The sequence below is a fragment of the Salvia miltiorrhiza genome, chromosome 3 (genome assembly GCF_028751815.1).
Source record: "Salvia miltiorrhiza cultivar Shanhuang (shh) chromosome 3, IMPLAD_Smil_shh, whole genome shotgun sequence".
NCBI lineage: Eukaryota > Viridiplantae > Streptophyta > Magnoliopsida > Lamiales > Lamiaceae > Salvia > Salvia miltiorrhiza.
Window position 1 is genome coordinate 41028810 of NC_080389.1, and position 27624 is coordinate 41056433.

General features: G+C 35.0%; 1 protein-coding gene across 5 annotated transcripts; it reads right to left on the reverse strand.

Moving 5' to 3' along the window:
* Window positions 1-4876: 4876 nt before the first annotated feature.
* On the reverse strand, window positions 4877-15213 carry LOC131016737 (uncharacterized). Of its 5 annotated transcripts, none has more exons than XM_057945449.1 (5): window positions 15025-15213; window positions 14396-14484; window positions 12319-14286; window positions 6124-6310; window positions 4877-5685 (listed from the first exon to the last, which is right to left on the reverse strand). In XM_057945449.1, the coding sequence occupies exons 3-5, from the start codon at window positions 14281-14283 to the stop codon at window positions 5111-5113; spliced, it is 2727 nt and encodes a 908-aa protein (XP_057801432.1). In that variant the 5' UTR covers window positions 14284-14286; window positions 14396-14484; window positions 15025-15213; the 3' UTR covers window positions 4877-5110. The 5 variants fall into 5 exon arrangements, with proteins under 5 accessions (XP_057801432.1, XP_057801428.1, XP_057801429.1 ...); XM_057945445.1 differs by having other exon boundaries at window positions 12319-14289; window positions 15025-15197; XM_057945446.1 differs by having other exon boundaries at window positions 14924-15197.
* Between the last annotated feature and the right edge of the window lie 12411 nt (window positions 15214-27624).

The window sequence follows — 27624 nt, forward strand, 5'->3', positions numbered from 1 at the left end:
CGAATGAAGTATAACAGAATAAGGGAAACAATGATTATGCCTCCATCTCTCTGACAAAACGTTGTTAAGCTTTATGCAAATAAATTTACAATTTTGCGCGTATAACTTACTTTAGCTAGTGACAAGTTCGAGGTCGAATCTACATAGAATTGATTGTAACTTCTCTAGTCACAGTGTCACTAAAAGAGTTTGAAATTTACTTACTATTATGACTACTCTTGTGGGTAAAACAATAAATAAAACTAAACTGAAATACAAAAGTAACTTGATCAAAATAAACAGATAACATGATCTAGATTCGAATAAGCAAATATGAGTAGTCACTCGGTCATATGTGCAATTATATTTACTACATGCATATATTAATTAGTTAAAGGCCAAAAATAATAACGCTCATATTGTCATGCGTCACGCACGCTAGAGCCTCTTGTCCAATCTCTCATTTTAGTGTATAAACCCAAAATTATCTATTAAAGGATTTTAACTATTCTGCTTAGAACCCACCCCCACGTTGGCCTCTCGCTCGAGGTTCTGCCCAGAAAGCATTAAGATTTAGAAAGACTCAATTCAATTATTCATATGGCCAAACCCACACAAGCGCACTCAAACACCCATTGTACTTTTGGAGATAAATTATATCTTTATGCCTTGTGCCCAAAGTTACTTGTGGTCAAAACCATTGAATTAACCAATAAAGTTGCCCAACCGTTTGAAATCAAACTTGTTGTATTAAGAATATTTTCATGCAGTTATTATGCTCAATTAGACCTCACGAGTGTTAAACATTCATGCTCAAATCATCTTGCCAAATACTTATGGGCATAAGCGAAATGAAACAAATACAAAATGTAAAGAAAAACATTCTTGAATTAAACTAAAAACTTAAGAAAATTATCCAAATACTTATGGCCAAAAGTGTCGCACAAAACATAAACATAAAACTAAAATGTTATGCCCATAAGAGACTTGTTAGTTTCTCACAATCACTCCGAATTTAAAAGAAACGGCAGTTGGTCTCTTAATGTACTCGTTTGGCCTACGGCCACATTGTATTTATAGAAGTGATCTTGTGCTCGAGAAGGCTCATCCCATAGAGTCGATTGGAGCAAGCTCTCTTCATCTTTGCGATTCATCCCTATCTACAGGCTAATCTTGAGCTTATTTGATCATAAGTGATAAGGCATTTGATTTTCACCTTATTCGCCTCTTCCAAGATATCTGCATCACCTTCTGCCCGTATCAAGCTTCCATATTCTTATTATGTCATGGACCTCCCGTCCAATGTTGCTGGATTTCGCCCAGTACTTTGGTGAAAAGACTAGAACATTTGAGCAGCTTCGTTTCTAACTTTGAATTTTGTGCCTTACTGCTTCATACCCCCAAATTACTTTGATTTGATAAGCATACCTTTATCGTGAAATGCAACCACATTATGCCCGTACATGTAACTATCATGCCCAAAAGATCCATCTTCCTAAATTGTGCCCTCTCAGACTCAAGACTCAAACAAAACACAAAAAAAGAGTTTATCTAAACTTGAAACATATACAAAATCAAGCGCAAACATGGGGTCGTCACATGCACACCCTTTAAACACAATAGTTCTCAAACGTTCACATGCAATTATGCCCAACAGACAAACACTAACGAAACAGAAAAGACAGACTCAAAACACAAGGTTAGCACAGTCGAAACACAATCTCATAATGCATGAAAATTTCCAAAGTCAAAACGGACAACTAATACAAAACAGACAACTAATAAAGAGAAAAGTCATATGATGCCATTAGTTGACTCAAGAATGGGCTTGTGGGTGTAAGGGTTTTTCCTCCTCATCGCTCGTCCCTCAAGTGTTTTGGATACATGTTTACGCTCTTGACATCATGCTAGGTCTTTTCCATAGGCTTTCCTATCCTTTAAGGTCTTCACCATAAGTCAAAGTTTTATATGTTTATTACTAGGTCTTTTCCGGGTTATAATCGATGGTCACTATTCACTATTGCGCGACTTTCTTATTTCAGCCATATCTCCCCCGTTTGAAATCTAATTTGCAATCCATTTGCTTCTACAAACTCATATAGAGATGATCTATAACTTTCATTCAGACTATTCTTCCAAATTCACCTTCGAATTTCTATAGATTTCATCAAAGTACGAGAAAGTATCACATTTAACAAGATAAAGCAATTTAAGCACAAAACAATTATCAAACACTCAATTGCTTATAAATTTGACATCATATGAACATTAAAAATCATAGAAAAGTGAGTGTTATCAGTTGGGTATGTATCTTTTAGTTCTTACAGGCTCGATGGAGGTGAAGGAAGACGATTCCATCGAGCCCATAATGGAGGGATGGTTGTTGCGACCACCGGTAGTGGGGACGACTAGATGGGACGATCATGGGCAGCGATCTGCCCCACGACGGCACCCTCCATCGTGCCCACGATGGAAGTTTTCCTTCATGACCACGGTCGCGGGCACAGTGGTCTCCTCCGGTCGTGGTCACGGCAACTATGGCTCCATCTTGTTGTGCTTTGTTGCTTTGGTTGGTTTAAACATGTAATTATGTACACATTGATTTTGTAGGATAATTGTGATTGAAAAAGACCTACCTTGCTCTATGTCACTCGTGGAATGAGCCTTTACATGAGGATTGATGTATTCAAGAAGGTTTTGTTTGAATTTGACGGTAATGTAGAGGTTGATTGATGTGAGGAGAAATCATAGTGCAAGTAATGCCCTACATCACTTGCTAGCTCGACGATTGAAAGGTTGTGATATACTCCGTGATAAGTCTTGGTTTCAAATTGCTAGAAGGACCCTTCATTTTAAGGCAACGAAACATGCCTCACTTGAAATTTTCTTCGTCCCTTTTGGTCGATGTTTCGAATGCTTTTATGAGGATTTTGATTTTCTTTTTTGTGTTAATTTTTGTTTCTGTTGTAGAAAGTATTTGGGTGATATTATGTTGTGTTGAATGCATGTAAACCATTTAACCACCACAACTCTCACACCAATACTACCATCAACAATCTCTTACACACAAACTTTATTAAATACTTAGGGTCCGTTTGGTAGTATGATGGGGTTAATGCTTGGTTGAGATAAACCAAATGGCACATTGTTGCTAATGCTTGTTATGTAAACATTATGTAAACGTGATGGTTGTTTGGTAGACTATTTTATTTGAATGGTTAAATAATGAAATGACTTTATTACCCTCTCTATAGAATTTCATATTTCCATTTGTGTCCTCGTCTTTGTTGAAATCGTTTATACGCTGAAAAAGGCAAACACTTCCATCTTCCAATTTCCCCAAATCTGCCAAATCCAAAAACATTCTAAGCCAGTACTTAATTTCCACTCTATCTAAAATCTGCCCAAACATTTAAATCGATTGTTGTTCGGAGACAGTGAAGCTTAGTTGTTTGTCGTCTTCTCTCCCTAATCCCATCTCTCTCCTAAATTTTTTTTCTTCAGATTATTAATATTTATTTATCAAAAATCCAATTCCCCAGCCTTTCGCTAGCTCTTGCTCAGCTGTTACACTGCTGCAGGCAGCGAGTGTGGGAAGACTCTCTGCTTAAGTCTCACGATTTTGACCCCGCATTGTTCTAGGTTTGTGTCTCTTTCGCAAATTTCGGTTCCTTTTTTGGATTGGATCTGTGATTTCTTGCTGAATATGTACGGCTGAATTGGGTTTTCTGATACGTTCCTGTACGGTCTGGATCAGATTTTGGTGCCGATAGAATGTTCTGCCGAATCGATCTGAATGTGGATAATGGAAACAATCGAATGCACGCCTCGGCAGAGCAATAAGAAAATTCATGTATTCGGCGAAGAATATCGCGAGGTAAACTATACCTAGTCGGCCGACGCAGATGCCTTCATAGTCGAAGTTCTTGTGTTCTGAGACGAAGTTCTTGCAAAGATTTTCGATTTTGTTATTTGAAATTTGAAAGGGTATAATGGAAATCCTATTTTAAAATAAAAGCACTTAACCGTGAGTTTAAAATAAACTCACCAACTTCAACAGCATAAAACCGAGGATTAACAATGTAATAGCAGTGGGCCGAGCCTCGCCAACGGGCCCCAGCGTCAATTAACCGTGGCTACCACGATGTATAGACGGGTTTAATAAACACACTAGCCGAAACCATGCTACCAAATGGACCCTTAGTCTCATCTTCACCAAATCTGTAGATTCAGTTAATGGCATGTCGTAGACACCACCCTCCACGATGGTGGCCATGATCATGGCATGCCATCGTGCTCACGATGGTACCCACGATCGTGGACACGATATTGTGCTACCGTCGTGACCACATGTCATTTCTGCGCAGAAATCGAAGAGAAAGAGTGTTGACTTCTTTAAAAAGTGGTGGGGATATAAAACTTATTGATTTTACCGATTTTGGTATGCAAGAATGGGTTTTAAAGAGAGGATATAGAACTTATTGATTTTATATTTTGATTTTTAAATGTATTTCCTCTCTGTAATATACCATTTATTTGTAAACAAAGTATTGTTTAATTTTATAAAAAATATCATTTGCATATATTAAAAATATCTATGTTATAATTTAACACATGCATGATAGGTGTATTGATGGCAGATACGGAACACAACTTTTTTCAGAAAAAAAAAAAAAAAAAAAAAAAAGGGAACAGGGAAATAATTATGTAATTTTTTCATTTATTTACTGCACATGTAATGAGTAAATTTCAGACATCATGAGTAAAATCATGTAATAAATGAGTAATTTTTTTGGTTTTCGAGGGTTTCAGACAATATACAATCGACAACTATACATGAAATTTCCAAACAAAAATATACAAACACACACAAATGACAAATCATCGCGGAAAGGAGTAATGGAAGCACCAGACTAACTTATTTATATACAAACCAAAACAGTTAAGAGAGGCAGAGTACTTTCACATCTAATGAAGCCCTCAAACAACATAAAAATATTTCTCAGTAAATTCTTAATTAGTTCGTTAAATTTAGATTCATTCGCTCACTAGACTTTAGTCATCAAAATTTTCATCTGCGAAGATTTACCAACTAAACCAGACCAATTTATTATGCACTAAACTATCACCATTAGTCGAATAGAAACTCGTTTATGAAGTCATCTATCAATAATTCCCCAATCTCGTTACCGGTTAAGGCGATTTCTTCCTTAGGATTTTGCCACTGCATCTCCCTATCAAGTATTCTCTCGGTCACCTGCAGCCCGTTTGCAGATTCTTGGCCAATCAGCTTCTCAACAGTGCTTCTGGCTCGTTCCTTCTGCCACGTTAGATGCAGTGATCCAGCTAATTTTGACATCACCCAGGGGCGTACATCAACATGCTTCAGGAAAATCTCTGATAGTCCTGAGTTTATTCTGTCAAATAGCAACATCCTCTCTGGTCTCGACGCAGCCCTCTCGTTGCGGTATTTCTCCTCAAGGATGTCAAACAACCTGGTATCCAGAGGGCAATCTGGGGAATGCCATATTATCCTAAACAAATCGAAGCCAAAATCTTGAAGGCCCGCTTGGATTAGCACATCAAGAATATAAGAGGCCTCCCAGCCTTCAGCGCTTAAAGAGTCTTTCTCGCTGGAAATATGAGTGGATGTATTATCATAAGCTTCAGATTCCATCTTGAGGAGCTGTAGTTGCATTCGGAGTTCTATGATGACAAAAATGAAATCAAAGGAGTGATGGGGATGAAACAGATGAAAAGGGAGAAATTTGCACCAGAATATATCGTAAGCCTGAGCACGCGTCCCATGAAAAATAGATTGCAACAAATTAAAAGCACAATTAATGTCAGAATGAATAGCATGCCGAAAGAATTTCTTAGGAACATCAATGATGATAGAAAAGATAAAACCTTAATCTCTATGCTCTCTCAAAAAAAAAGTTACATATACATATTCAATGCGCCAATGAAACAAACAAATTTAACATTAGTCATTCATTCACTGTTAAGATCTCAACCATAGTTAAATATGACTAGATAACATTATCTTTCACTAACTGATTACCTATTGCAACTTGCATGGACACACAGAAAACTAATTTCTTCCAGTTAACTAATATAAACAGAGAATAAAAAAGTTCATACCGCTAACTTCAGCACTAACTCTCTCAGTATTTTCTGAACTAGATGATGCATCCTCAATGAAAGAAGTCTCGAGGACTGAGACTGGACTAGCATAATCCGCATCTTTGGAGCTTTCCGAAGAAACCAGCTCAGCTCCAAGATGGTTCACAGAAGGATCACCTTCTTCGGAATCTTCTTGGTGCACTTCCTAAAACATCACCAAACAAAAAGGAGAGAACTTAAATGAACAGAACATTCACAGAGCAATACATGATAATAAGCATCCAGTCAACATGTATTCTATTGTCACAACACAAGAAATATCAAATAAAAAAGTGTAGCATCACGTGAAAAATTGATGAGAACCTTTTGCAAAGAAATGTAAGAATAATGATATAGAACAAGAACAGGTACAACTAAGATATGAACTAAACATCCATAATTAACACAGTCAGCAGTGTCATAAAATTTCCCCCGAGATCCGCCTAGGTGCTGGGTGAGCATTGGCTGCCACAGCCTTTCCCCTGCATCATTGACAAAGCATGTAACCCAAACCATCTTCACATACAGTTAGCAACTCCAGTCATATAATTGGTAAAATTGGAATGAAGGTCATTGGGAAGAATTACTCATTGTTTAAACTTCTGAATATTTAATGAGTGGGTGTTGTCCTTCAAATTCATCAATATCCAATAATTTTAATCATAAAATATATTACAGATCCCTTAGGACAAAAGGTTGATGTGCAAGTGTTATATGTGCAAGTGTTATACAAAAGCCCTATGGCATCTACAGTTACATGTGATCATTAGCAAGTGCAAAGAATATAGTCTCTCTCATGTAATATAAGACATGGTAGATGTAACCAATTGAGTTACACTTCCATCAATATCATATGTATGAAAATGAGATGGTTAGAAACAAAGTAAATTGGCAGGTAAAATACCAGACAATTTATCATTATTTAGAGTTAATCATCAAAGATTGATGGATATCAAAAATCAATATCAGAGATTCCATACCATCAAGTTTCTTTAAAAGATGAATAAAACTACCATTCACCACTTTATAAATTTGCAAAAATAGCAATAATACAGTTAGTGACTTTTCTCAGAATAAATAAGTAATACAATTAATGACAATCTTTCTCAAATAAAGTAGCATTTTGTAACCTGAATATTTCAGCATTAACAGCCATTTCCACTGTACGAATGTGGCAAAAAAATAGCATAAATATATCACAAACTTGAAAATCAGTGATGATGAAATTAAAATTTCATTGTCAGACTTTGTATTGAAGAAGATTTTTTTTTTAAAGCATAAAAAATATCAACCACTTCTGACTTTCTTGTTCCTAAATATAGCTAATGCAAATGCTATTGCTTAATAACTCTTGCACTGAAACCTATAAATAGTTGCACTGAAATCTACTCTTAGCAAATATCGCAAATTACTTACGGGTTCAGTTTCAGTGCAGTTACTTTATAGGTCAAGAGTTCTAACATTTCTCACAATAAGAAATTTTTATTTGAACCACATCCTATATGTATATAGAATTAGGCTCATGTGAGAATGACATTTTTAAATGAGAATTAAAAACACATGCACAAACACCCAAGAACAAGAGATGGACAAATGTGCTGCCAGATCTGGCGTGCGTAATACTCAGCATGCATAATACTCATAATCTATTGAACAAATAAATAACTCATGCACAACCGCATTAGTTGATTTGTCAATCCTTGTGCATTATGATTCCTTAAATCTAAAATCTAGTCCATTTATTTGACAGTGATCAATGATGTAGGTTGGTTCTTATTTCTCACCAAATGGATGATTCTCACTATATCTCATCCCTATACATACATATATATCATATTTATGAATGCATCAATGCATACAATCAAATTATTTTAAAAAGGTGAATAAATTTGCAAGAACAATAATACAGCTTCGGACAAGCCCCTCCCCCCTAAAGAGAAGAAGAAATGATAATCAAAAAGATATTAACCACTTCTGAGCTTTTCTTACTAAAGACAAAAGTTCTTGCTGCAAAATCCTAGTAGCAACAAAAAATTTGTTTGTTAGAACCAATTTCGGTAGTAAAAGCAATTTTCTCGTGTTGCTCTTAGCTTTTCTTATTTGGATAACTACACATGGTAGGTTTGAGTTGTGTGCATTTACTTATAATGAGTACTATAGCACATCAATCAGCAAAATCAGCATGAGATGGAGCGCTGCGCATGGCTACCCCACCCTTGGGCTAATCGGCCTTGTTAGCTGCCTCCAACTTAGGTAGTATCTAAGCTGGTCCAGGCAATAATATTTCGCTTTTGTCTCTTTTTGATCAAACTAAATTTTGGAATCCTAAATGTTTTGACTAGATTACAATTTAAGTAATTTTGTGCTGTAAAATGCAGAAGGTGACGGAAGGCATCAAAAAGTTAATACTATTAGTTAGGTGCGAGGTTATGGAATTCCATGGACGACACCTAGGTCTTGTATAGGTTAGACAACCGCCTAGCAATATTGGAACCATTGTACAAGGCCATGCTAGCCACAATATACATATTACACGTGCTAAGCAAAACTAGTTATTATACTACAACAAGGGAAATGGCGCACCGCCACATGTCAATCAGTGTCTTAAAAAAGGCACATAATTGGGTTTATATTCGAATCATTGTTCTTAAATATCTAGTACAAACTGCACAAACATACATACAAAAACTTTCGAAAAAAATCAATCTTATATATCGTTTATATCAAATCCATAGTTTATGTACTAGCTTTTGTGTTATCACTTATCAGTAGTGAGCATCTCTATTTGCTATCATATTGACAATTTTTGGAGAAATATCTTGTCTCATGTATTGTTTCATGTCAAATTAAATATATACACAAGTCAATATATATATGTATATATTGCTACTATGTGTTCAGCGATTTCATGCATTTACATTGCCTAAGCTCTATGACCCATGTATGTCCTGCTACTTGTGCCTTTAATAACCTAGCTAGTAGGCACATCTATGAAAAGATATAATGTGATAGATGATATAATAGTACATGCATTGTGTCTTATATAGAAATAACACTTAAAAATAATTTTTTTTACGCTACCCCATTTAAGCATTCAGAAATGAGCTTTCAAGGGGCAAAAGAAATAGATGGTCATGTTATTGATAGAATATGAATCTTTTAATGATAGCAATAAAAATCTTTCCTTTTGGATGTATAACTAAGAAGGGAAAGAAGATCATATTTGGAGGATTTATAGTTATATTTGGAGGATCATAGTTAGGAATAGATTATATTCTTTTGGATGTTTTAGATTGCATCAAAGAGATATTGGCTTAAATACTTCAAGCGACTCTTGGGGACGCCAACACGGTGGTCTCACCAACTAGAGTAGCATCTCCACATTCTACCCTCGCACATTCAACTTCAATCGTGTGTTTGGGTCAAACTTTTATTTGTTTGTCTACCCTCCTCACACATTCATACTACCAAAGAAGGGTAAGAAGATCATCAAAATCACTTGATTAATAAATTTATAGTATAAAATCACTTGATTAATAAATTTATAGTTATGATTTGGATTGTAGTTGGGGATAGGTTATATTCTTTTGGATGATTTAGATTGCATCGAAAAGATGCCAGCTCAACTATTTTTTGATCAAACAATTCTAGGTGTCACCAACATTGTGGTCTCGCCCACTACAACCATCTAGAGTAGTGTCGCCACATACTACCCTCACGCATTCAACTTTGATCGTCAACCTTGGGTCGAATGTTTCTTTGTTTTTGTCCAAAGTTGACTTTTGGTGTTCTACTCGTCATTCGGTGAATATCTTGGGTCAAGCAGTGCATCTCGTCCATCTCCATTATGAAGGCAAAGCCCTTTGATGGATGCACTGGATGTTGGTTCATTTTCCCATGCAACATAGACACAAACTCTAAGTCCTACAACCATATGGGGACAATCCACTAGCTAACCCATATAAGTCCCTTATGAGCACTAAACAATTTGGCACGATGGATGAATATGTGGGCACATTTGTATCTGGCATTGCCGAAGTTCATTGTCATTCCGAGCACATTGTTTGGGTTCACTTTTGCATGGATTTCGAGATGACTTGCGAGTTTGCATCCGTTCTGAAGATATACTTGAGATCGAGTAATTGGCCCGCAAAATCGAGTGTGAACTTCAATCATCACTGGAATCCCAAATCAACTTCGGTCCTTCTCATTTCTCAGTCTCTTCATGGGCGCGAAGTACGAGAAGGGTCGTTACAATATTTGAACCTTATGAACAAACCTATTTGGGAGGGGGGTGGGGGGGTGATGGCAATGATGGAATAAGATTTTCTAATAATAGTAGCAAAAGAATTTCCTTTTAGATGGATACTAAAGAAGAAAGGAAATCATTCAAATCAAATGGCTGATTGAATGCTTTGTAGTTATGATTTGATTGGCGTATTCCAGGAATAAATTGTACTCTTCCTTTAATTTAGATGCAAGGGTCATCGAGAAAGCATAGGGCATAATCCGACTTTACGCTAGGCAAATCTTTAAATTTGATTTGATGGGATAAATTTTACGATGATTTTATTTCCTAGTTCCATTTAGCCATCAATAAAATTTCAAGATTTTCCCAAAAAACCATTATATTTCACTTTATGTTATCAATATCAACTTGGGATCAAACAGTCATTAATTTTGATGATGCAACAAAGTATAAACAAGTGAAATAAAGATGTGGAAGTTTTTCTTGTTTTGGTAAAAACCAAAAAAAAAGAAACCAAAGACCAAGGCACCCGAACAACTTATAAGATAATAAGCAACTATAAGATAGATCTAAAAATCCAAATGTAAAAGAGGTATAATGGACATAATTGGAGAGGCTTAAAAAGAAGTCAGTCTCTCTTTAAGTGGTGAGGGGGCTCCCTCCTCCCCAAAAAGCTTTTGAAAGTTTCTTGTTCTCTCTTCTACTCGATATCAGTGTTGCATTTGAGGGCACAACATTTGCTCGCATGTTAAGGATTTCAAACTAAGTGATGTTCTATTAGGACATGTATACCCAAGTTCGTACCTTCATATGAAGAGTAGTTCTATCATGAAGAACGGCTCTTGTTTCATCATCCTTCCACGATATTGTGTACTACCATATACCGATATATGACTGTTAAAGATTATTTCTTGGATGTGTCTCTTCATAACCACTCCAAGAAGTGGCATCAATCATGAAAATGAAGTTACACAACAGTTAGCCTCATTTCGTTGGAATTATGCATTCCAGATTGGGTAGCGAAGGATCTTTTTGTACCTAGTTAGTAAGCATACCAATGCTAAATGTAAATAGCTTATGAATTCGTTATGCTGCTACTGCATCATGTTAGGCTACAGGCATGACGCGAGGTCACGGATATATATGCCTTATTCTTTTAGGGTCTCTATAGAATAGAATAATAGAGATCCAATGCAAGCGAATCGAGTTCATAATCTATGATTAGTAGAATAATAGAGATCCAATGCAAGCGAATCGAGTTCATAATCTATGATTAGTTGTCTTATATTTATTTGAAGAGACAACTAGTTACAACTATTTATTTGGGTAAAAGGAAACCACCAATGGCAAACGAAACTATTCGTAAAAAGTTTAAATGTCCGAAAATCAAACAACATTCCCACAAGGGCCTCCCCAAGCACAATTAGTAGTAGCAAATATCAGTTTTCCCACACATCAAGACCAATTAAAGTAGCTATATTTTAATCTATTCCAGAAGCACTGCACATTGATAGATGTGGATAGATGTTGCATATTTCATAAAATATTAGACTCATCCCAACATATGGAACAAGACTCACTATCAATAAAAACAACTATATTCATAAATCACTACCCTCACAGGAGGAGGATAATTAACAAGAAAAGCCAACAACAACATACATACATCTTTGGCAAGTACTTTTGAACATAAACTGCATGGACATGATTTAAAATATAAAAGTTGTAAATAGATGGGCTACACATATAGTGAAAGCACAATTTTGCAATCAAGGAAAAGCAAAGAAAATAAGAATGCAGTAGCATTAAATAGGGATCACATGGCTTCAAAAACTTTAATGAAAAAACTAAAACAAAATATAAGAGGCAAAGTAATATTCTTATGCGATACTCAAGCACCCAAAGAAAAAAGTGAAGATCTAGACCTGAAGACAGAAGTCCTTTTGATCATGAGCAGTAGAGCTTGAGCTTTCATTATCCACTGAAGAATTGCTTGGATGCAACAGAGAAGTTTCAGAAAGCAAGGTTGTGATTCCATGTTCAGCATCCACTATCTCAGGTACATCACCACCACTGCAGTCATCTTTTTCTTCCATCTGAAATGTGAGTTGTTGGTAAGGTAAGTCCTTAACATTTGCTTCCATTTGGATCTCGAAACTAGCTTCTAATGAAGAGTCTATCTCCTCAATAAAGATGGGTGGACAGGGAAGAGGCTTCTTGCCATTGAATTTTGAAGCTTGAGATGAGAAATGATCTTTGTGACTTGGATACTGCTTAGTCACCTTAATTGTACCATGGCTTATGGGATCACTGTGAAACAAATGTTTTTCATTATCCAGCATATTATGACATGTACCTCTTCCAAGAATGCTCCCACCTAATGGAGGAACTGATCTCGATCTCAATCTTCTTTCACTTTTATTCTTTGAACCCCCCCTACTGATAGTACCTAAAAGACCATTCTGTATAGAACTTCCATTATCACTACCCACTTTTTTGCTTGATCTGTCAGTATGCCCATGAGCAGTTTTTCTGGACCTTTTTTCTGCATCAGGTGCGGAAAGCATTTCACCGAGTGTGGTACCCTGACCAACTATTTCCAAATCTCGATATTTGTGAGTTAGCTTCCACCTCTCTGCAAGTCTCTTCTTTGCCTCCTCATTGACAGACCTAGAAGATGCATGACTACTCCTTTTACTATCATCAACAAAGGAACTTCTGGACGACCATTTAAACATTTCCAACTCACTGTCAATATCCCTTTCTTCAGCACTATATAAATTCTTATCTGCTGCATATCCTCTGAACCCAGAATATATTGCATCCTCACTCTTGTCAAAAGCATCTCTCAATTGCCTTGTGATTTTTTTAGCTAATTTCCTAGCTTCTTCAGCTCTAGCTTCTTCGGAAACAGGATTCAAAAATTCTGCATCATAATATGATTTGGTCTTTCTCCATGACATTTCTTTGACACTTCCAACACTAGGGTGTCCTGTCATTTTTTCAAAGTTGGGAAAGCAATCTTCCAGGTGGTGAGGTGATGAATCATGATCATTCTTCATATTTCCTAGGTTAGGCTTTAGGACAACAATTGGTGTTGGGAGTGTGTTTTTCTTACTCTTCTCCTTTGATTGAATTTCTGACATTTTGTGAGCAATGCCAGCTCTGTGCCGATAGTGAGGATCAAGTAGCAGACCATCATCTCTGTTTGGATAAGAATTGATGTTGTGTTTACCTGTTATATCTCTATCTGCTCTCCTTGATTTTGCATTTCCGTACTTCACAGAACTTGGAGGGTTCAAAAGTGCTCTAGGGTTACCAAGAGAACCGCTAGAAGTGCCTCGTTGATCATACACAAGATTTCCAAAGGAATTTTTTTTTCTACCAAATTGCATCATTATGTCCCTTGAGTCTAAGGTGTCATCCAGATCTTCTGAGTCATGAAACTTCTCACTGACTGTTTCATCATAGGTAAGACGTTTGGAATTAAGATTCTGCTTAATGTGTGCCATCTCGGATTTAGAAAGCATTGAGCTTGCACTCCATCTTGAAGAACAACGCCCATTTACAAAGGGTGATAATTCCAGATCCTCATAGACATCCTTGGATTCTTGCTGCTTCTTTGGGCTTCTCCTGTTAGATTGGCCATCATACAGCTGTCTATTTGGTTCGATGTTAATTGAGGTATTTTTCAGCCTATAGCTGTCCAACAACTGCTTTTTCTGTTTATGTACGCTCCACAGCGCAGGCAGCCCTTCACGTCGTATTAATCTAGCAATGCCACTCAGAGATCGTCTCTTGGGTTCAGTTTCTTTGCAAATTCCTTCTGCCAGTAAATTCGCTGATGGCCTATCAGCGGCTCGCCCAAAGGAGCTCTGCCGGATCTCCATCGACTGCTAGGTAACATAAAAATTATCAAAACAAACATAAAATATATATATATAACACATCATTTAACTACAAAATATTTTTACATAATTAGCAAAGATCTACAGAACTAACCGCATCATTCCTAATGCTTGCATTGATATACGAGCCAGAATCCGGAGACAATCTACTAACACTAATATGCTTCTGAAACTGAGGAAGTCCTGCATACATGTTCAAAATTAAAATAGTATCAGTATTACAATTTTATCACTGCAAGTGCAACACAAATTCCTATATAAAAGCAATAATCAAACCATCAAAAAGTTCCTGGAAAACTAAAAATCAAAAAATGGAACCAGTGAGTAATCAAACGCAGAGTTCCCCAAGTTCAGCATCAACTAAAATCCACTTAGATAAATGCTTCATCTAGTGTATACCTGCACCTATCATAGATTCACACGAGCGCTCATTGTGTGTGAATATGTGATTATACATAGACAGTGTCCGATGCATCTATTATAGTTCACCATCGATAAAACCGAACAATGAAGCTCAACCAAACTTTACAAAAATGCAAATACAGAAATGCAACTTCAGCAAATTGTGAATAAATCTCAACCAATAAACGGAATATGGGAGTATGAATACAATCAATGCTACCTGTCTAAAAATATAGATAGGCACAACGATTAGAACCGTTCACAAGTAGAGAAATGTAAAGAGGAAAAACATAATTCTGATGCAATTATATGAAAGAGTACTTTTTTCAGTAGGTCAACTGAACTTTATCAAAAGCAGGACGATGGCGGTAATCAATAATCGGATTACGGACTTCCTTCACGAAAGCAATAAACGAAAACTGGAGAGAGAGTTCCGCTGCCCTCCCAATTTGAAACTTTTTTTTTTTTCAGAAACGTTTAGCTCCAATGTAGTAGAGGGAGTGAAGATTTATTTTAGACAACTTCGAAGTTTTAAGATAATACGTATATGGTCCAAATGAATGGGCCCAGGCCCATTACACCCCACGTGAGATAATACCATACAGCAATTGGTTTTCGTGTACATTATTATTGTACTTTCATTTTCCTTTTTCTGATAAACATATATATATATATATATGTGCTTTTTTTTGCCTAAAGAATTTCTTTTTTGGCTTCCAAGTATAAAGTTTTGTTTTACTAAGACAGTGTCGGTAAAAATTATTTTATGGAGTTTATAAGGTCCAATAACTTATACTCCCTCCGTCTGTGATATCGTTTTCACATTGTGAATAGCGTGAGTTTTAAGAAAAGTAGTGGATAGTAGTAAATAATAGTGGATATTGTAGTGAGTAGAGTTTGGGTCTCACTATTATTGTGAGTGGAAGTTTGTGGACCCTACTTCTATAAATAGAAGTGAAAACGATATCGCGAACGGACCGAAATGGCAAATGTGGAAACGATATCGCGAACGGATGGAGTAAATATTTAAGAATTTATAAGGTAATGTTTTAAGAGCTTAGAAGTTATTAAAGTATTTTGATAATTGAGTTTATAAGTTAAGAGAGAGAAATTTGAACTAGAGAGAGAATTAAAAAAAGACAAACTTTGTTTAGTATAAGATGAAAATAACAAATCATTGGGGTCTTTTACTTTACATAGTTGATAAGATGCTATTTTTATTTTCAATAATAGGATTACTTCAATCTCACCATTTCAAAGGGATATGAATCAAGCAAAATTAGTTCAAATGATGGAAATAATCAAAGGTTTTGGAATATCTCAAAGTTTCAATACATCAAAGTAAACAAGATATTAATCTTACTATTTTTATTTATCAAAACTAATCCTACAAAGTAAACGTCCCCTGATAGAATTATTTTTATAAAATAGTTATTGTTTATAAAATTATGAAGAAATGAATTAGGTTAGATGAACTTATGTTTTAGGAGCTTATAAGTATTTTAGACTAGTTATAACATTGATTCCACAACCCAACTTTAAATAAAATAGAGTCAATATATCAAACTAGCATATTTCTTATAGTGAACTAAAAATTTATCCACTCAAATAAAAACTTTAAAAATTACCCACTTTTATGTTAAATGATTAAATTTTCCCTAAAATTAAAATTAAAAAATTACCCACAAATACATCATCACAAACACAGTACACATTTTCAAAAAAATATCAGAACACCTCTCTCACATCAATAGAACCAGAGGAAATTGCTGAAACACGACAATTGTTGTTTATGCTCAACATCTTCATATTGTTGCTGAACACAGCAAATCAATTGTTATTAGATTAATTACTTGTCAGCGTTTAAATATGAAAACTAATGAGATTTGTCATTGTTATGTATGCTCGATAGATTTAATCTCAACTTTACTCCTTTCCATTTTTTTATGATTTCTCATAATTTTTAGCTTTGGACAACTTTTATTGTTTTGTTTCCTATTCTTTTGAGGTTTGGGAAAGTTATAGTCATTTTTCTCCTGCAATTTGCAGCAGCTAGTTGAGAAAATTGAAAGTGATGTGCTGATCTGGAAGATTTTGATTTTCATTTGTGAAATTGGAATATTTTGATTAATGTTCTTAAATTCACTATCAGATCTATGAATTCACAACTAGATCTATTAATTCACAACTAAAACTATACTTAATTCACAATCAGCTTGATGAATTCACAACTAGAAATAATGTTAGTTGTGAGTTTCAGTTTTAAAGCTTGAATTCACGACTAACAATATTTCTAATTGTGAATTTATTAAATACTTGAATTCACAACTAATAGTACTATTTATAGTTGTGAATTCACACGAATTCACGACTTACAATATTTCTAAATGTGAATTCACGCGAATTCACGATTAACACTATTTATAGTTATGAATTCACGTTTTAAAACTTGAATTTACGACTAACACTATTTTTAGTTGTGAATTCAAACTTTAAAACTTGAATTCACAAATTGTGAATTCAAGTTTTAAAGTTTGAATTCACAACCAAAATAAATGATAGTTGTGAATTCGACTGAGTGTGAATGTGCAGGTAATTTTTAAATTTTTATATGCAAGGGTAAAATGGTAAGTATGACTAACTTTTAAATGTCCTATCTTAGTGGACATTTTTTTAATTTACTATTTCAAAGTGACTATTTTCAAAATCACTCAATAAAATATTCATTTTTTTCTTCTTCACATACACTGATACATAACACCATTTATCTTATTTATGCTCCCATTAGTAACACGAAGCAAGACCTTTAATATTTTTCCTTTTATTTTATATAGTAGTCATAATAGTTTCAATTTTATTAAAAATATTAAAATAGATAAAAATATATATATTTTTATAAATTCATAATTGAAAAAAATACCATACATTTATAAACTCATAATTGACACGATCACAATAAGAAAAATAAAGAAGAAATATGAGATGATAATAGAAAACACGTAAGGAAAAAAATTGAAAACCGTGTACAATTTATTCAAAATGGGACTCCTTTATATGGACATTTTTTTTTACACATTTTCATGTAATATTTTTTAAAAACTACTCCCTCTCATCCCACGAATCTTGACACGTTTTTCACTTTGGGTCGTCCCACAAATCTTGATATATTTCCAAATAAGGTAATACTTACATTCTCTCCTACTTTATCACTTTTATTACTTTCTCTCTCCTATTTTATCACTTTTATATTTTATTAACTACACACTTAAAACACTAATCTACAACTCCTTAATTCTCGTGCCGAAACCAAATGTGTCAAGATTCGTGAGACGAAGGGAATATATATATATATATATATATATATATATAATATTAAGTGGCACACGATGAAAATATGAAATGTGATTTTGTTGGTGCCTTTGAAGCTGCCAACCACCTAAAGTCATTCATATACCAAAAGATTTATGGGTTTTTTTAATAGCAAATTTTATCTTAATTGATAACTTTATGTAATAAAGTCAATTATATGAATAATTTAGAAGCTTATTTTATTAAATATTTTTAATATAATTTTTTTAAATAAGTATAAGTTATTTTTATTAAGTCCTCGTGTTTTCTTAGAAAAATTAATCAAACAAAAATAGGTTTTTTACAAAATTATAGGGGTTTGATAGAATAAAACGATTGTAGAAGGCAAATAATAGAACATTGAAATACAGAGTTTAGAATGAAAACCGAATTTAGTTTAATTTATTTTTACCTTTAAAAAAACACAAATGTGTTTACGTGCGATAATACTTTGGGACGTTTATTTTGGAGGATTAGCCTTCTTTATTTATTTTGATAAATTGAAATTTTGGGATATCCCAATGCTCTTGAGTCTTGATTATTTCTATCATTTAAGATAGTTTTGTTTGATTCTTAACTCATTGATAGGTAAGACTTTGCATGATTAATAAGATGCATAATTGACTAATTTTATCCTTAATAATAGGATTTCTCAAATCTAATCATTTCAATGGATAAGAATCAAGCAAAAGTATCTTAAATGATGTAAATATAATAAAGGACCTTGGGATATCCTAAATTTTCAATGCATCAAAGTAAACAAGAGATTAACCTTGCTATTTTTACCTATCAAAATTAATCCTTCAAAATAAGCGCTTTCTAACTATTTGATGTAAGGTGATGATTAGTATCATTAGTATGCATGAATAAATTTAAATGAGAATGAATGGATTTCAAAATAAAATTAATGATATGAATATGAAATGGAATAAAACAAACATGGAATTGTTATAGCTTCTACCTACATGGAATGAATGGCTAATAATAAAATAAAACAAACATAGGGTTTCGGGCTAGCCCTATCTGATTATCGAGTTATTTGGGTACAGGTAAATTGGGTTGAAAATTTTTCTGATTAGAAATTTTTAACCATAACCCTAAACGTTCAGATTTCGGCTAGCCCATCGGGCTAGTTGAACTCGAAAATCTATTTATAAAAAATTAACAAATATAATTCTCTTGACAATATTATATTTGTAATAAACAAATACACACATAAATAAGTAACATTTCAACATTGACTTACATAATAACTAATATACAACTTTTAGAAATATAAAGATGCAACGTTTTTGTTAAATAATAAATATTTTTAATTTGTACATCTAAATATTTTGTGTTAAATATGAGATTAAAAATACAGAAAGTGAAATGATGACCATAACTTTCTTATATTATGTTAGAGTCAATGTTGACTCCGACAATGTTGGAATGAAACCAACCACGACATGAAGGCCTATAAAAGCAGCACGAAGCTTCAATCTTTCTTACGTTTTGGAAGTGCAAAATCAGAGACCTAACGTTCACTCACAACCAACTCGTCATTTTCCTGCTGCAAACGTGACACATGTTCTTCAAGGATTGCTTTGACGAAGGAGACTTAGACAACTATTCTGTAAAGTCTATCTTTGTATCGACGGGAAGTCGAGAGCAGAAATTGAAGTGCAAGGTCATTGGAGCGTAGCAGGTTGTTTGTTTTGTCCGACTAACTTTAGTTATTTGGCTGATTTGGGTTCTGTGTTGTATCAACATTCTAGTGCAGAAAGTAGATAGGTTGATTTGTCTTAGGCAAATAATCTATAAAGATAGATCTCCAAGAGATCCAAACCTGTAATTTACTTTGTTGATTCAATATAGTGTTTTTAGCCTTGAGGCACTCACGGGGTATTTATAATTCGTGAAAAAATATTCATGTGTGTTATTCATTTCCGCTGCATGTTAGCTTCAATGTTATTAACATTCTGTTGATAGCATTCTTCCCAACATTACTCTTTTCTTTACACAATTATACTTTGTTGGTAATTTGGGGCATTAAACTTTTTCATATTAGATTTATAATATTGAATCAAACTACATTTCACAAACTTTTAGAAAAAAAATATCTTATTATACTAATCTGCATAAGCAAAGTAATGAAGTCGAAAATCAAATAACGAGAAAAATTTTATATTGTCAAGCGAACTCATTATTTTCAGGTCATGCCTATAAGGTTTTGGGTCAACCCTATCGGGTGGCGGGCTATTTTCTGTTACCGGCTAATCGAGCTGTGATTTTTTCGAGTTGAAAAATTTCAGCCCTAACCCTCTCGGATTGACGGGTTAATCGGTTCAGCCCACGAGTTTCGGACTGGATTGACATCCCTAATAACCATCACCGTCACTATAATAATGATGATGATGACGATGATGATATTTTTTTTTTATTATAAATGATATTTTTGTTATTATTACTATTATTGTTGCATTAATTATTATTTTTATATTATTATTATTCATTATTATCATTATAATTATTATATTAAATTAGAATATTTTTTTAAAGCAATAAAAATTAAATCTAGCTAATCTAGTTCATAGTAAAGAAAATTACATGTGAGAGGATGAATGGGTAATTCTATGTTCATGGGAACGGGCATCCCTTCGAAAATGGTGATTCATGAAAAAAATGGTATCGACTTTAAGATTAGAAATGGACGCAAAAATTATTATTTCATTCTCATTCAATTCTCACATATCAGTCATGGTCGGATGATAAAAAGCATATTATATACTTATGACAACATGCTAATATTATTTTTGCTTCAAAATACAAAATTCTTTATAATGTAAGGGCCTATTATTTATAATACAAATTAAATATGAGATATTTTATATCCCACCTCCTAACTCGAATATGTAATACAAAACATAATTATATCATATATTAATTTATCATTAGACTAAATTGCTCTATGCACCAATTTCATTAAATAATTCTAACATATCATATTAAACAATAAATTATACTATTGCATATGTACTAATATGTCATACCAACACAATATTAACATATTATATTATATAAGAAAACGTAATGATCAAACATATTAATTTTTATCTCATACTGACTGCCATATGCCAATCGTGCCAAAATAATCAAACATGGTTTAATTTTCAACACAAGGGTCTAGTAAATATGTCAACCTTCAAACTCTGAATACATAAATAGTTGGCTAATTAATGTATTTGTGTGTACAATGATGAAGTTCAATAATGAGTAGCATACCATTATATTAGTTACACACCCCAAAAATATTCTTTGTGAACAAATACTTCGTGTGCGGACCACCGGCCGACCCTAAATCCATTAATTAATTCTTTAATTAATACTAAAACTTTAGGGTTGTTAATTATTTATTCAGTAGGATTTATAGCAATTCACATGTATAGGCTTCATAAAAATTTAATTGGTTTCTAATTGAAACTTAATTAAAATTAAATTAATTATCAAATAATTAGGATGATCATATCATGGATGATGCGACTCTTCTTGCACAAAAAAAAATGTTTAATGATGACCATTGACGTAGCCAGAGGGGGGCAGTGGGGGCACTGGCCCCCCTGGAAATTTCAAAAAACACTAGGGGTATTTTAGTAATTTTATATTTAATATTAAATAAATACATAAATATTCTTATTTTTAGTAATAATCCCAATTTTTCTCTACGTGTAGGAGATAAGCTATTGAACGATTGTAAAACTAGTGTTTTAAGAGTGCGTTTACTTTGGTTGAAAAAAAATTTATTGAAAAATGATAGTTAAGAAAAGGTGAGAAAAATATTTTTCTCCTTCTTTTTATCATATGTTTTGCTAGAGATGAAAAGATGATAAAATGTTGAAAAATATTTTCACACCCATACCTTAGAATAATATTATCTAATATTGGAGAGAAAATGAGTGAAAAGGGAATGCCCAATAAAATATTTCACACTGGCCGGAGAAATTTTTCCATCATAATAAGCATGTGAAAATGGTGGAAAATGGATGAAAATATATTTTTTCTCTGTTTTTCCATCAAAATAAGTGTATTTGGTAATAAAATGAATAAGTGATTAGATGTTTTTTTACTTATATTTATTCCATATTAGAAAATTAAAATAAATTTAGCTGGGATGCTCCAAAAATGAATATTGATTAAATTAGTTGGGACGAAGAGAGTATTTGGCCCCCCTAGCTCAAAAGTCTGGCTACGTCACTGATGATGACTAAAATAGTTCATTTCTTATATATCTTATGTACAATAAATATTTTAAACTTGATCCTTAAATTAGGTCCATACTCGTTTGATTTGTGATCATAATTAGTAACAATTGTTCTAATTAAGAAAAAAAAAACAAGTAAACTCCATAGCCCAATGAACTCATGGTAATATTTTTTACTATATAAACGATACATGAGTTGAATCGGAAATGTAGGAATTTTATTTGGACCGGGAATACTGAGTAGAAGCCATCTTGTCCAGTCAAATGGGACCACTGCTGCGCCACCAGGGAGGAAGGGGGGTTGGGTATCCGGTCGTTCACCTTGATGAATAAAAGCTACTTGATGAAGATGGCATGGAATGTGATATATAAAAGGGAGTTCTTTTGCTCATAATTTGATTCGCTCAAGATACTTGACTATTCACAGTTATGCGAAAAAGAATATTACCAACTCTTCCATCTGGATTGGTCTGAAATAAGAGATTGATGATCTTATGGATAATTCTTACACGACGGTTGGTGATGGTAGATCCACTCTCTTCTGGACTGATAACTGGTTAGGCTACCGCTTGTGCGATCGGCTTGGCATTCCTCAGTACATGCTTGGTTTTCTCACTTATTCGGTTTCAGATTATTTTTTTGAAGGTTGTTGGCACTTCTCTGAAAATTTTGTGGAAGAATTCTCTGATATCGTTTATGATATTCTTCTTCTCCCTTTGGGTAACTCTCCGGACACCCATTTTTGGAAGCCCTCAGTCAGAGGTGACGTTACTTCGGCTTTAGCTTTTGTTAATGTGTGCCATTGGTACCCTCGGGTTTCCTGGGGTTCTTGGCTGTGGGATGCCGCGATCCCGGTCTGTCGTTCCCTCGTCTGTTGGAGATTAATTCACGGCAGGCTTCCCACTTTGGATTACTTGATCCGTCAAGGACTCATCACTCCCAATGTTTGCCCACTTTGTTGGAAAGCAGCGGAGTATATCGGTCATATCTTTTGGGAGTGTCCGTCTGTTTCTCACATTTGGAGTCTCTTCCTTGGCTGGTTTGGTAAGAGTCATTTGATGGACAGCCCGGATATCTTTAACTTTTTAACAGCAGCTTGGAATATTTCCTTTAGCTCTCTTTTGACGAGGCTTTGGAAGATTGGAACCATTAGCCTGATATGGATTGTTTGGATGAGTAGGAACAGTGTCATTTATGACGAGCAATCCTTTAGTGCCATTAGGGTGGTGAACTTCATTAAAAGTTTAAGACTGTTTACAGGGAACGGATGTTTATCCCAAGCTTGGTTACATGGCTAATGAATGGAGCGATTATCTTACTCTGGGAAGCCTTGGGGTCAAATCCCGGCCTGCTCCTCCTCCAGAATATATTTTTGTTTATTGGTGGCCCCCGGATGTGGACTGGATCAAGGTTAATACTGACGGGTCCGCCGCGGGTTCGCCGGGCTCTATCGCTGCTGGCAGCATCTTTCGTGATCACACATCGGCTGTTTGTGGTTGTTTCCATATTAAGGGGGGCTCGGGGTTCGCGTTTGAAGTAGAACTTTTAGCGGTGATTACTGCGATCTCCATCGCTCACGGCTGTGGCTGGTGCCGTCTTTGGCTTGAAGCGGACTCAACGTATGTTGTGGAGTTACTACAGCATCGTACCATGGAGGTTCCCTGGAGGTTCCGAGCTTATTGGAAAGAAACTCTCGTGAGGTTGGAAGAGATGATGTTTCGAGCCTCTCACATTTATAGAGAAGGAAATGCGACGGCTGATATTATGGCTCACCCCTCGCGCCATGAGGGCTGGTGGTCGCATGCTGTTGAGGAGATTAAGGAGGCAGTGACGCTTGACATAGCTAAGCATAGTCACATCCGCCGGTTATGACTTTAGTTTCTGCGTTCTAGGTCGTTGCTGGTTGGGTATTTTGTTCGAGCACTTGGGGTGCTCTTGTCATTTTCTATTGCTTCGGTTTGGGCTTGCGGGTGGTTCACCGGTTGTGGGCCGTGGTTGTGAGCGGCTGGAGTACGGCGATTTGTGGGGTGGGGTGTCTTTGGTCGGTGATGCTTCTTTTTGAGCTCGGCGTCTTGGGGGCGATGGTTAGGCCGGAGCTCCCGAAGCCGTCCTCCGCTCTTATCCTGGTTTTTTTGTTGGTCCTTGTGGACGGGTACTCTTTTTCCTATATAGAATTTTCCCGCGAGGGTTTTCCTATATAGATTTTAACGAGGCTCGGCCCTTAGTTTGCATTTTTTGTGCCTTCAAGGGATTTAGGTTCTTTTTTGTCTTTTTTTCTCTTTATATATTACCGATATTATTATTATACAATCAATTGTTGGCTAGTACTCCCTCCGTCCCATTAGTAGTGTCTCATTTCTTTTGGGCACGGAGATTAAGGAGTGTGTAGAAAGTAGATAAAATGAGTTGATGAAAATTATTTAAATATTAGATATAGAGAGAGAGAATATTGCCATAAAGGGAATGAGACATTACTAATGTGACAACTCAAAAAGGAAAATGGGACACAACTAATGAAACGGAGGGAGTAAGTATTAACTAAAAGTGATTCCACAATAACTACATGTGCGTCCCATCTAACTGGAATTTGTGAATATAATTTAACAGTACATGCCCATTAATTAGGCAGCATAATTAATGGTATTTTTTAATTTAAATTATTATGTAAATTAATAATCGGTATTGTAATTCAATTGGTAAATGTGATAACGTAGCCAACTCAGCATCACTGTGCTGAGATATATAATTTTTGGATAATATAATTTTTGAAAAAGGCGAGTTGATGGGTATTAAAGAAGCCCTATCTTGGCTCAAAGAGAAGGAACTAACCCACGGTCGGCTGGAGACAGACAGCAAACGGGCGTGTGATGCGATTAGCTCAAGCGAGAAGAACTTTTTTGAAATGGGTGCTCTGGCATCCCACTGCCGGAATGAGCTATCCTGGGTACCGGACGTCCATATCCACCATGTTAAGAGATCAAGAAACGCTATAGCCCATAGCTTAGCGAAGGCGGCGGGAGATATAGATGCACATCATATTTGGAATGAACCCCCGTCCTTTGTGGTGGGTCATCTCCGCATACCATGTTCGTGTACTTAATAAAATCCCCGCTTTTCTCAAAAGAAAGAAATACACATAGAAACAGTTCCATCGTTGGAATATGATGGAATACGTTTTTGGAATATTGCATGATTCAAAACAATTTCACTCGTATTCTAACCTTGGGATAAATAGGAGAGAACAAAATCTAACTGATTCAAAATTATTAATTAATATTTGTATCTCGTATAATGCATGAAAAAAAATTTATATTTTTTATATTTATATAAAATTAATATTAACTTAATTATCATATTCATAAATATAATGAAAAATTTAATTTTAGCTTAATATATTTAAGCTAAATATTGAAAAAAAAAGAATAATTCACAATAATAAAAATTGATATCATGAAAAGGGAAAAAAATAAGTTAAAAAAAACAAACAAAAAAGAATTGAAAATAGATTTATTCGAAATAAAGATGAGAGAGGAGACGTAATATTTTTTTTAAAATTAATCTTTAAAATATTTTTTACATTTTAAATCAAATATTTACATAATATGTATAAATTAAAACTCTTATCATGATCTTTAATTTGATATGCATTTTTTAAAATACAATATATATATTTTTCACAATTTAAGACCGAATAAGAAAATAAAAAATTAAAAAAATTCAAAATTCGACCCTTTTGCAAGCAGCAACTTTTTCCTTTTTCTTTTTTTTTTTTGTTCTTGAGAATAGCGATTGAAGGGCTAGTTTGATTTTCCTTTTAAATTTGATCATCTGCCTCAACCAAAGAAGAAGCGTAGATTTATTCGTCGTGATCGTGAAAGCGGTGGTGACCGATTTTATCGAGATTATTTGCCCCCTAGCCAGTTCGTATGAGCCGAGTGTTATTTTTGCGCATTGTGAATGCGCTGGAGGTCCATCCATACTTCCAACAATACGATGACACTTGTGGGCGTCCGGCCTTCTCCCCGATCCAGAAGTACACAACGGCTATTTGACAACTAGCGTATGGCACTGTTGCTGATTGCTGCGATATGAATATCTCCATATAGAAGAAACTACGACGTTGAAGTGTTTGAAAATTTTCTCTAAGGCTGTTGTTCACATTTTTGGCGCGGTATATTTGAGAAGGCCAACCACCGCCGACGTTCAAAGACTACTTGCAATGCACGAGGTGAAGCATGGGTTTCCGAAAATGTTGGGGAGCCTTGACTGCATGCACTGGACTTGGAAGAATTGTCCAATGGCTTGGCATGACGCTTACACTCGAGGGGATCACGACGAGCCCACTATTATACTTGAGGCCATTGCTTCACAAGATCTTTAGATCTGGCACGCCTTCTTTGGAATCGCAGGCTCGAACAACCGCATCAACGTGCTGAATCAATCGACACTCTTCAATGACGTTCTTTCGGGGTATGAACTAACGGTGCACTTCGTGGCCAACAATGCCCACCACACTAGAGGCTACTACTTAACCGATGACATCTACCCAGAGTGGCCCATAGTCGTAAAGAGCTTCTCATTTCCGAGTGACGAGAAGAAGCAGAGGTTTAAAGTGATTCAAGAAGCTGAAAGAAATGTTATTGAGCGAGCTTTTGGTGTTCTTTAAGCTTGTTGGAATATTGTCAAAGGTTCGGCTCATTTATGGAAGAATGAGCAAATGAGCAGTATCATATTTACGTGCATCATATTGCACAACATAATAATCGAGGATGAAGGGGCGGGCGCAGCCGATTGGGAAGTCGATGCCGGGGGCGAGGAATCAAGCAGTGGGCCTCAAACAACATTTAATACCGAAGCACCGCCAGAATTCGCCGCTTATATGGCCCGAAGTTCAAACATGCACGACAACTGTTTGCACGCTCGCCTTCGAGATTATCTAGTCGAGCATATATGGGCACAATTTGGTCCCGTTGGTCTATAGCTCGTAGATTTTAATTTTTCAAAATTATTGTAATGTTTTTTTAGTGTAATATTTGATTTTTATTTTAATGAAATTTATTTTATTAAATATAGTGTTAAAATTAATTGAAAACAAACATTAAAATTAAATACAAATTAAAAATCAAAATTTAAGAGTCAAGGGATTGGCTCTCCAATGTGGGGTGTTGGCTCTTAAGTGGTGGGTATCCGCGGGTGGCGGGTTTGGATATCATTTGATATTCATGGATAGTTTTGTGGTTAAAATCTGCTATCCATTTAGTTTGCGGGTATGAGTATGGATAGCCACTATCCGCATCATCCCTAATTGTAAGGGATAAATTTTTGTTATTCCT

Coding starts and splice junctions, on each gene's coding strand:
- LOC131016737 (XM_057945449.1), bottom strand. CDS start 14,283: ATGGAGATCCGGCAGAGCTCCTTTGGGCGAGCCGCTGATAGGCCATCA. Junction 6,311..12,318: donor AAAAGGACTTCTGTCTTCAG/GTCTAGATCTTC, acceptor GTGATGTTTTAG/GAAGTGCACCAAGAAGATTC. Junction 5,686..6,123: donor AGTTAGTGCTGAAGTTAGCG/GTATGAACTTTT, acceptor TTGTCATCATAG/AACTCCGAATGCAACTACAG.